At 40.3% G+C, this 12,268-nt stretch overlaps 1 protein-coding gene across 2 annotated transcripts in view; it reads left to right on the top strand.

Moving 5' to 3' along the window:
- Positions 1–11,446, top strand: part of lrrtm4l1 (leucine rich repeat transmembrane neuronal 4 like 1) — a 65,015-nt gene extending 53,569 nt beyond the window's left edge. The window contains exon 3 of one of the 2 annotated variants that reach the window (XR_003272854.1): positions 10,813–10,869. Coding sequence is in view for 1 of the 2 variants with exons in the window: in XM_026174308.1 (XP_026030093.1) it covers positions 10,813–10,878 (66 nt within the window). In the remaining variant the exon portion in view is untranslated. Of the gene's footprint in view, positions 1–10,812 lie in introns of both variants that reach the window. The other variant, XM_026174308.1, reaches the window with a different exon arrangement.
- Positions 11,447–12,268: the final 822 nt, after the last annotated feature.

Below are 12,268 nucleotides of genomic sequence, written 5' to 3'. Positions count from 1 at the left end.
CAGTGGTTGTTAATCAATGGTCACACACCATGGTGTCAATGGTGTGTTTAATAAGAAGTAGGTTAGGGTTAGGATTAGATAAATAGTCTGGAGCTAGTCGATTTAATGCTCTGTATGAAAGTATGATCCATCCATTTTCTTCCGCTTATCCGGGGCCGGATCACGGGGGCAGCAGCCCAAGCAAAGAAGCCCAGACCTCCCTCTCCCCACCCACCTCCTTCAGCTTGTTTGGGGGAACACCAAGGCGTTCCCAGGCCAGCCAGATATGATCTCTCCAGCGTGTCCTGAGTCTGCCCTGGGGCCTCCTCCTGGTGGGACATGCCTGGAAAACCTCGCCCAGGGGGCATCCTTGTCAGATGCCCAAACCACCTCAACTGGTTCCTTTCGATGTGGAGGAGCAGCTGCTCTACTCTGAGGCCCTCCCGAATGGCCAAACTTCTCACCCTATCTCTAAGGGAGGGGCCAGCCACCCTTTGGAGGAAACCTATTTCCGCCGCCTGTATTCACGATCTCGTTCTTTTGGTCACTACCCACAGCTCGTGGCCATAGGTGAGGGTAGGGACGTAGATTGACCGGTAAATTGAGAGCTTTGCTTTTACACTCAGCTCTCTTTTCACCACAACAGACCGGTACAGAGGCCGCTTCACTGCAGCCGCTGCGCCAATCCATTTGTCGATCTCCGGCTCCCTTCTCCCATCACTCGTGAACAAGACCCCGAGATACTTAAACTCCTCCACTTGGGGCAGGGTCTTGTCCCTGACCCGGAGTGGACACTCCACCCTTTTCTGGCTGAGGACCATGGCCTCAGATTTGGAGGTGCTGATTCTCATTCCCACCACTGAAAGTATGAGAATTTTAAAATTAATTCTCAAAATACCTGGAAGCCAATATAGAAAGTATAAAATTAGGGTAATGTCAACTTGTTTGCTAGATTATGTAATGAGCGTGGCTGTAACATTTTGTATCGCTTAGAGGTGGGAAAGAGATGATTTATCTAATATGGTAAATAGGATATTACAGTAATCTAGATGCAATGACACAAATGCATGAACAATTTCCTCCAATTCAGGGGAACAGACTATAGCTCCCAAATGAGTGTCCCCTAAGTGAGAGAAAGAGAGGAATGTGATCAAATATTTCACTGAGATTGCGAACACTGGAGTTCGCAGATGAACAAAAGGAAGCAATCACTGCACTCATTCTTAAAAGCTTTTCAGGAGGAGCCATAATCATGACCTCAGTCTTATTGGAATTTAAAACAAGGTCATTGTTGGAGAGCCAGTCAGTTATCTGGGATAAAAAGAGAACTAGGTTGGACAGCATATCCAGCTGGTGAGGCTTAAGACATATGCAGCTAAATGTCTTTTGCATAAAAATGATAAGAAATGCCAAAAAAAAAAAAAAAAGATTGAGATGCTGGCTAAAGCAAGGATCTAAAAAGAGAATAATAACTGGTCTCGGATTGAGCCTTGCAGAACCCCAAAGGTCAGAGAAGAGTTAAAGGAAAACTTCCTTACCCTAACAGAAAAAGCCCTTTAAGACAAATAGGACAATATTGTCAACTGCATCAAATTCTATATAATTATAGACTGTAAATAAAAACGCCTGATTGGACGGGCTTTGACTAATAGAAGCACAGTGCAGTCTGTCAGCATACAGTGGGGCAAAAAAGTATTTAGTCAGCCACCGATTGTGCAAGTTCCCCCACTTAAAATGATGACAGAGGTCAGTAATTTGCACCAGAGGTACACTTCAACTGTGAGAGACAGAATGTGAAAAAAAAATCCATGAATTCACATGGTAGGATTTGTAAAGAATTTATTCGTAAATCAGGGTGGAAAATAAGTATTTGGTCACCTCAAACAAGGAAAATCTCTGGCTCTCACAGACCTGTAACGTCTTCTGTAAGAAGCTTTTCTGTCCCCCACTCGTTACCTGTATGAATGGCACCTGTTTGAACTCATCATCTGTATAAAAGACACCTGTCCACAGCCTCAAACAGTCAGACTCCAAACTCCACCATGGCCAAGACCAAAGAGCTTTCGAAGGACACCAGGAAAAGTATTGTAGACCTGCATCAGACTGGGAAGAGTGAATCTACAATAGGCAAGCAGCTTGGTGTGAAAAAAATCAACTGTGGGAGCAATCATCAGAAAATGGAAGACATACAAGACCACTGATAATCTCCCTCGATCTGGGGCTCCACGCAAGATCTCATCCCGTGGGGTCACAATGATCATGAGAACGGTGAGCAAAGATCCCAGAACCACACGGGGGGACCTGGTGAATGACCTGCAGAGAGCTGGGACCAAAGTAACAAAGGTCACCATCAGTAACACACTACAACGGCAGGGAATCAAATCCCGCAGTGCCAGACGTGTTCCGCTGCTGAAGCCAGTGCATGTCCAGGCCCGTCTGAAGTTTGCCAGAGAGCACATGGATGATACAGCAGAGGATTGGGAGAATGTCATGTGGTCAGATGAAACCAAAGTAGAACTTTTTGGTATAAACTCAACTCGTCGTGTTTGGAGGAAGAAGAATACTGAGTTGCATCCCAAGAACACCATACCTACTGTGAAGCATGGGGGTGGAAACATCATGCTATGGGGCTGTTTTTCTGCCAAGGGGACAGGACGACTGATCCGTGTTAAGGACAGAATGAATGGGGCCATGTATCGTGAGATTTTGAGCCAAAACCTCCTTCCATCAGTGAGAACTTTGAAGATGAAACGAGGCTGGGTCTTCCAACATGACAATGATCCAAAACACACCGCCCGGGCAACAAAGGAGTGGCTCCGTAAGAAGCATTTGAAAGTCATGGAGTGGCCTAGCCAGTCTCCAGACCTCAACCCCATAGAAAATCTGTGGCGGGAGTTGAAAGTCCGTGTTGCTCGGCGACAGCCCCAAAACATCACTGCTCTCGAGAAGATCTGCATGGAGGAATGGGCCAAAATACCAGCTACTGTGTGTGCAAACCTGGTAAAGACCTATAGTAAACGTTTGACCTCTGTTATTGCCAACAAAGGTTATGTTACAAAGTATTGAGTTGTATTTTTGTTATTGACCAAATACTTATTTTCCACCCTGATTTACGAATAAATTCTTTACAAATCCTACCATGTGGATTCATGGATTTTTTTTTTTTCACATTCTGTCTCTCACAGTTGCAGTGTACCTCTGGTGCAAATTACTGACCTCTGTCATCATTTTAGGTGGGGGAATTTGCACAATCAGTGGCTGACTAAATACTTTTTTGCCCCACTGTATATTCTAAATTTGATTGCATAAATGAATATTTTTAAAATATTAGACATTCCATTGTGAAAAAGAACAATCAGTTGTGTAAAAAAAAAAAAAAAAAAAAAAAAACAGGCAGCAGCGGCTGTGTGTCTTCTGAGCGACACTGCAAAGCTGGATTTCCAACCAGAAAGGTTGTTAGAGACAGGGCTGTGGGGAGGTTAACTGAGCACTATCCTGTTCTGATTTTGACACACAGAATGCGCTGTGTGTCAAAATCAGAACAGCTGTGGTTTGGGCAGCTGCCTAGGTGCAGCTCTGGCTGCTTCAGACCTCAGATGCACGAGAAGAGAACGAGGGTGAGAAAAAGATGGAATGAATAAGCCCACCTTAATTAGGGTACATGAGTGAATAGAATAGATTTTGTCTGGGTTTTTTTTGTTTTTTTTTTGTTTTTGGCTCTTTCAGGTCATTTTAATACACTTTTTATACATTTTTATACATTTTTATTTTTATACCACAGCCAAATTCTGTGGTAAACAATCAAGGCATGATTTAAATGCAGAACTTTAGGATCAATTAAAGTGCTTTAACAAAAGTACTGTGTTAACTGTTTAGGAATTATTTCCATTTATGTACATAGTCCCACATTCTCAGATTATCCAATTATACAAACCAACCTAATTTGAAATATATAGGTTTTTGTCCGGGGTCCCCCCCCCCCCCCCCCCCCCCACTTGGAATAACCTTAAATTCTCTGGACTTCATACATGAGAGCATCTATCAATTGCAGATTTTGACAGCGACTTTGCCAAAGGATTCTGTGATCATTCACTTTAGTTTTCTTTAATGATCTTCCAGGCCTTTGGGTGTTAACCAGCTGGCAAGTTCATTCCATTTTTTCCCTTCTTTGCACCAGATTGTTTTTCTACTCCTACAGTTTTTATATCTCTTTGTCTTTTGGTCTAAAGATGTCCTCCTTCGCTTGTATTTCATCACTATACAGCTCTTCACAGAGAGTTCCAGTGAACAGCTACCAAATACAAATTGGCAGCTTCTGATTCCAAATGCCTGGAATCAACTCAGGATCATTTATCCGCTTAATTTGTCCCAAGATAATAGGTGGCAATATAAGTGGTTGTGAAGCTGCTTGTCATTCAATTGTATGACTATGTTTGAGTGGACTTTAATTCCAAAACATTTAATAGAATACTTTTGTGAAATAGAAACTGACATCTGCCCACCACAGAGCATATATAGAGAGAATATAAATAGCATATTACAGAGGACTGATATTTTCAAAGAAATGCATTTTAAGTCACATTTTCTTTTGTTGATTATCTGGAATTTTTTTCAGAATTAACTTTAACTTTAATGGAAACCCATCCTCTTTTCATCCTGCACCCATATGATTTTGCAACTATGATTCTAACACAAATCAAATAGCCAAATAATGAAGTCATTTGGCAGCACTTTGTTTACAGAGCATGGTTTCAGATAATATTCTGCAAGAATGAGTAACAAAAACACCAGCAACCATACAGCCAATATACACAACACAAATCACTCTCACAGCACTCACAGCCAGTACATTCCCTCACAACATAAAGTGTCAATTATAAATCCTAACTAGTGATCAAGAATATAGGTTTTACAGGTGTGTGTGCGTGCGTGCGTGCGTGCGTGCGTGCGTGCGTGCAAGATATGATATAGGAATTCTGAAATCGGCAGTCACAAACCCACAGAGATGGGGGTTATGCAGTGGGTCGGTGTGAAAGTTAAGAGAGAGAGGATTTTGGAACTAGACTGGAAACTTTGGATTCGCTAGGTCTCTAAAATGAAATTATTGTACTGGCTTTCTTCTGACACTGAGGTCCAAATGCTGAAAAAACCAATCGCATGTCAGTGAACAGAGACTAAAGACAGAAGCAAGCCTAATATGAAAGCACTTCACAGCGTGTAGAAAGCTTGCTCAAAGGTTGGATTAAAACACCTGTCAGTCCATGATGAAAATCATAAAACAATCCTTGGAAACTCATATTGCCTTCAAAAAACTTGATTAAAGGTTTGAATACTATTAAAACTGTAGGCCTAGTAGTTGTCAAATTATGATTTTAGAACTAGATTGGATGTATTTGTAGCCTAAAAAAACTACAAAAATGTTCTGCGGTTTATTATAGCATCCCCTTTGTGCTGTTTTTGAAGTCTTTTCAGTCTGTTAAATTAGTGTCAAGATTTTAGCATTGCATTCTATCTGAATCTAATATTCATCCACACGTATTTTAGACTGTTAAAATTATATACTGAAATTAAATATAACTGATCATTCAAAACCAGCAGGCTCAAATATAATTAACCTTTATTTTCAAATCTTACAATGTCAGATGAAATGAAACATGACTTTCACCATGGATTTGATTTTTGTGCCAAGATCAGAAAGTACAAAACACAAAAATAAATACATAGAGATAAATAAGAACTGTTTATCAAACGTTGAATAAATACATCTGTACACACTTTAACAACTTGGTCATTTTTGGAACAACTAATTTCCCACTGCTAATCAAATACAGAAGGCCATAGAAACTCTTAACCACTAATGCAATTTAGGCATACAGTGGGGCTGGCGCCTAGCCCAGTTGTCATTGGTTGAGAAGCAGGGTATGCTGTGGACAGGTTGCTAGTCCATCACAGGGCTAATACATAGAGACAACCACATTCACACCTATGACCAATTAAGAATCAACTCTTAACCTTGTATACATATCTTTAGACTGCGGTTGGAAATCAGAATATCCAGAGAGAACCCATCCAGGCTTAGGGGAAACATACAAACTCTACACCAGAAAGCCCCAGCCAGCAGATTGAAACCCAGAAACCTTCTTGCTATCTTGAATTTATTCATAGCTGTGTAGAGTAGTGCAATACTTATTTTACTCAAAAAAGAAAGCTTACAAGCAAAGGGCTCACATTTATGGGCCCTGGTTGTATGCATACTTTTTCAAGAAATTATTAAGTCATACTTACATTGACTATGGAATACTCTTGTACAAGCAGGCTTCATCTGAAAATTAATTTCACTGTTATCGAGAGTGACAGTAAAAGATTAGAGTAGAGTAGAGTACTGGGGATACTTATCAACAATATCAGCCACAACTGTTTAGTACATGAGTTGGAATGTGGGACTTGATTCACTATGAATAAATCATGAGCCTTCATACAGTACTACTTTTGGGGACATGCTTTGTGTTTCAAAGTAAGGGCCTGCACTTTTATAGCGCTTTACTTAGTCACTATGGACCCCAAAGCGCTTTACACTACATTCAGTCATCCACCCACCCATTCACCCACCTATCCACCCACCCATTCACACACTGGTGATGGCAAGCTACATTGTAGCCACAGCCGCCCTGGGGCGCACTGACAGAGGCGAGGCTGCCGGACACTAGCGCCACCGGGCCCTCTGACCACCACCAGTAGGCAACGGGTGAAGTGTCTTGCCCAAGGACACAACGACCGAGACTGTCAAACCTGCAACTTTCCGAGTACAAGACGAACTGTCAACTCTTGAGCCACAATCGCCCTAAGTAATGCCACTACAGCAGACGGCCCTAGATTTCTGTGCCAGGCCTATTCACAATGTTACTCCTTGAGAGGCTGAACCCTACACATCACTTCTGTCCCCAGTAAATCTGTATAGGGGGACTGATGAGGTTGGTGCTACAAAAGCCAAGCCATCTCTGTCTGTGTATTCAGGGGGAACTGTCCATTTTGAAACCACCAGGATCAACGCCAGCTTCTTATGTCTTCTTTTCTGAACAACTAGCAGGACTGCACAAGCATCCAAGAGGGTGGATGGTTATGGGTTGGCAAGAGATCTAAAATGACAAAGTAGACGTGTCATTTGGATAAAAAAAATAAAAAAAAGAAAGAAATCTTCCTCAAATTTTTGGATTCTCTTTTGGACTATCTTATCGCCTACTGGCTTTACTGTGGACATTAAGTTTGTCAGTTCAGATGCCTGGAAAGGGCTGAAATGTGGGGGAGATTTTGTGTGTGTGTGTGTGTGTGTGTGTGTGTGTGTGTGGCACAGTGAAATAGGTTCTCTGTGATTTTCAGTTGTAAGTAAACAGCAGCTACACTTCTACCACATATTGCAATTTTTCAGTGGTGGGAGGCAGGGACCCCTGAATATAGAATTTATTGAGCTTTTTCCCACCTGTTTTAAACTCCGGGAAAGCTACTAGAAAAAAGAAAGCAGCGTATGTGTTGCTTCATTGAATATACCAGTAGTTCCTGCAGAGGTTTTAACAAGCAGGTGAAGAAGTCAAATGCCCTTGCAAATACATTTTGCTATGGTTTTTTAAAAAAAAAAAAAAAAAGGTCAGCATTGCTCTCCAGTTGTCCTGCTAAACAATGGTGGGAAAGCAACAGGAGAGAAAAAATGTCATTTTTCTACAATAAGAAAATACTTAACTGCTTAAGTGAAGTCCGTTTTTCTGATGACTGGTGACAAAACTTCTTCATTGCTGTGTAACGGCAACCTTCACTGTTTTTTTGTTTGTTTGTTTGTTTTTTGTTTTTTTGAGGGGGGGGATAGGACAACCTTCACTGTTGCTGTGAAGGACATTAATGATCTTTTCTTTTTTCACCAGTAGAAGTGATTTGAATGATGGAGTCTGGAAACAAAGATATTCTTAGACATCCAGCATGTGAGGATATAAAACGTATAGCTTTAGAAGCCACTGACCATTTAATGGCTGTTTGCACTGGAAGTGTTTGAAGAGGTATAAGCTTAAGTGTTTATTACAATAGCACTCATTTGCCCAAGCAATTCAAGAAAATCATCTTGAAGGACCATAATGAGTTTTGCAATAGCTCAGCTCAGATGTCAGTAGCCGTGAAGGAAAGTCTGCACTGTGCTAAAAAGAGGATATTTTGCATAATTGCAGTGCACAAATGCAAGACAACAACATAAAGCTCATTAATTAACATGTGGAAATTGTGGGCTTTTATCATCAGTCCTCACTTCTGCCATCACTCAGCAAGTTATGTGAAGAATAGCTCTTGAATACAGATTAAAATTACAGCCATTCTGACCACATTCTGTAATGTTCCAAGTTGTTTCTGGAATGCAAAGTACAGACTGTGCAAACTGTAATCAGGACCACTACAGTTCTGCATCAATTTATATTTGGTTGTGATGTGTTGTTAGGGGACCTCTTTGCCCATCAATGCACAGAGCAGGAGAGCAGCAGCAAAAGCAATAACAGCCCCGGGTGCAGAACAGAGAAGGCATCTGCAACAACAGACTTTGGATAGAGTTACTGTAAGTGTCAAAGTGGCTTGTAGCCACAGCAGCAACTATAGGCACACTAAAGCAACTTAAAAATGATATGTGCCAATTGGATGCATGGGAGGATATCAACTGAGTGCATTTGTGAATCTACCAGGATTGCAGGCACATCTGTTACATGCATATTTATGAAGATCTATTCAAGACCTTTCCATATATCTTGCTGACTGATGGCTGAAATTCAGTGCTTGTTTATGCATATATAATTGTATTTTTTTATAAATCTGTATAAAGTAACTTGTACACCGTGCCAGGATTTGATTATGTTTTACAAGATGAACAAATGACACTCATATTCTGCATACTGTTTGCAATGTGATAAATTAAGTCTGCAATACTGATTAACGGCAGAAATTACTGAGTGGATGATCTGATGGCACAGTACCTGATAGGATTATTTCCTTCCATTTAGGCGTGTGTCTGCAGAGAGTTGTGCACTTTATTGTCTCTGTGTTGCTACACATGTGTTCAGAGATGCACAGTCTGAGGTTTTGCTGCAAGTTGTTTCTGTTTTTGTGCTGTGTTGAAATTGTCTAAGGTATGACAATTTGTGCAGCTGTCTCCACTTCTTTCACATCCACCTGAGAGGTAGATAAAGAGTGGAGTGAAGACTTGTCAGCCTGTTTGATAACGTTTAAATCAAAGTTCTGCTCGGGGCATACTCGTCTGAGCCCTTTGTTACAGAGATCTGCTTCACACTGACAACAATCTCAGCTTGAGCAGCAAAAAGTTGAGCTGGAATAATTTTGAGCAGATTCAGAAAGCTTTAGAAATTGCTTAGCCTGTCAAAACTCTGAGCATTTTTTTTTCTTATTAATGCAATGTGGATTTACCTGTAGCCAAGTCACAAATAGGCTCTTTTAAAGGTTAAGTTGTAAAGGGTCTGAGAAAAAAAATGCTCAGAGGCAAAATTGGATAAGGAGGCTGAGTGTGCCTTTGCCTTTTTTTTCCGTGTGGAGATCAGTTCATAGCAGGTTAGAGTAAAATGTCAAACAAAATTCTTACTTATTTGCAGCATCTCAACAAGGTTGACTTGACCTGTGGGAAAGCACTGACATTTAAACTGTTCCAAATTATTCACCTGTGATGATTTCTAATTTACTTTTTCTAGTGTATCCAATGTGCTGTGTGATAGAAATGAGCCTTTTATTATCCCTGTATTTAGGTGTGACCATGCACTTATCCCCCAGGGTGCACTCTGCACAGGTCACCAGGTCTATCAGAGAATTAACATGGATAGAAAGACAACTGCTGAGAGCATGACCAAAAAGTTGACTCTGTTCATCTGGACTTTTTCAGTGGACGAAACGCTTCGCCACTCATCCAAGTGACGTCTTCACTCTCAGCTGACTGCAAGTTTCTCCAGCCTTATAAACAGTACATTTACATAATGACTAAAACTAGCACGACTAACGAACAATGGCAATGTTCGTCGATGAACCTTATAATAAGGTTCGTCCATAAAACATTTCTCCCACTGAAAACACTATGTCCAGAGGATCAGGAATTAACCTTTTGTGATTTTCTTACCTGGATGATTGAGCATGCATCAAGATACTCAGAGCATGGTGGTGTAGTGGTTAGCACTGTTGCCCCACAATAAGATAGTCCTGCGTTTTAATCATGTCTGGGGTCTTTCCGTGTGGCATTTACATCTTCTCTCCAGCTACTTCCTCCCACAGTCCAAACACACAGATGAGGGATGGATGGATATGTATAATGCAAAAGTTACTCTATATTTTTTTTTCAGGAACACGTTGTTCTAAAAACAAGAGTCTGGAAAATAACGGGGGAAAATGCTCCTCTTTCAATAACCATAATAATTCATTAAAATTGTTATAATAATTAATCCAGTTGTATGTTAATCATCAAAGAGTAGTAAACAGTTACCGACTAAAGTGAAAAATTTAATATTTTAATTTCAGCTTTAATTAACATTTTCAAAAAGAATACTTGTGTGCTGAGCTGCCTTTTAATCTTTGTGAGACATTTGGGAAGTCACTCCACCTCAGCCTTCCAAGTTATCTAAGCTTATGGGATTTCATCATCTGCTTAATTGCTTACCCTAATTTGCTTTGCTGGCACTGTCACAGCCCCATTGTACTGTTATCAAATCACTGGGCACTGTAATTAACTTTACATTGTAACCACCACCTCTGTAACTGGTGCAGGCCAACTGTTAAATGGTCTTCATTGTATTTTTTTTTCTGTTCTTGCAGAATGAGTATACATGTCCACGCCCCCTACCCGGTGCCTGGTTGGGAGATTTGCCTACCATCCATTAACCCTCAAACGGACTGCTTTCGGATGATGCAGCAAACCACAGAGACGCAAGGAGAGAGACATGCAGAGAACCCACCAGGATCCTACTCCCATAGTTCACATTTAAGGACACACTTACAATGGCATTCCATGCTAACAAAGGCAACCACGGACCAACACAAGGAGACACTACTGTCTTTTTTTTTTTTTCTTAAAATTTTCTAATGTCTTTTTTTGGCCTGTGGTCTTTGGTCATTGGCTTTGCTCCGTTCCATCACATCGCTTCATCACTACACAGATACTGACACTGATGATTGTGAACATACAATCTTACTGTATGTTGCACAGTAGACCTTTTGATGAAAACTCATGAAAACTAACTGGATGATTATGAACAACAACCAAGCTTATTGTATAGATATTAACAGCTTATTGTCTCCATGAGGACAACGAGGCACTGTACAAATTCAAGATGCTTTAAAAAGTGTAAACCGAGCAATGAGTCGTCAATGAAAATGCACTGAACAAGTAATGGTGATCTGTTAACTAATTAGTTAACTAATCTGTTAACTAATCTGTGTATAATTTAAAGTGGGCTTGCATATTTTGTTTCCATATGAAGCATTGTTCTGTCATTTTTCACTTTTTTTACTTTTTTTTTTTTTTTTTTTAAGAAAGACTATTCAAAGGCTATGATGTAAATGTGCCTCACTGGAGCAGAAAATTTATGGAACGAGTCACTGAGTTTTTAAGCACCTGCCAGTAAAGAGGAAGTCTGACGTCTGGTGGAAATTAAGCAGCTGGAATCTCCATTTGGAGCTTGTGGAAAATTGCCTGAAGAAGGCAAACTATCCCCCAGCCAATAACATTTGGTGAAGATGTTTGCTTATTTGCTTTTTTGAAATTATTTTTTTAAGTTGTCATAAACTGCAATCAAACTTTGACTGTCTTGTACGATTTGGAGGACAGCAAGGGCAATCAAACGCAAATGAGGGGATAAAAGAAAAAAAAAGTCCTATCAAGGATAAAATGTGATTTTCTGAAATTATAATGTCGTTAACGTTGTACTTTATATATATAAATATATATATATGTGTTTCTGCAGTTTTCAATGACAAATACCAAAGAGCCAAATGGATACTTCTTGGCTTTTGGCTCTCCCAAATAAGAGCCATAACAGATCCAGGAATGGTTCTTTTAAATGAAATAACCCCCCCTCCCCCCAAAAAAATCTTAAGCTAGCCTCAACACCCCTGACGTACAGCAGTGCTCCATTACTGAATCGGCTTTTCTCATGTGTATAATGTGTATGTCTTTGTGGAAAAAAAAAATCTTACAATTACAGTCTTCATAAGGAAGATGACTCTGAGCACTGCTTTACATTGTATGACTTTTGTTTAATACATGCTTCAC

The sequence above is a fragment of the Astatotilapia calliptera genome, chromosome 7 (genome assembly GCF_900246225.1).
Source record: "Astatotilapia calliptera chromosome 7, fAstCal1.2, whole genome shotgun sequence".
Lineage (NCBI taxonomy): Eukaryota > Metazoa > Chordata > Actinopteri > Cichliformes > Cichlidae > Astatotilapia > Astatotilapia calliptera.
Note: the sequence above shows the minus strand (reverse complement) of the source record. Positions and strands in the feature narration are given on the sequence as shown.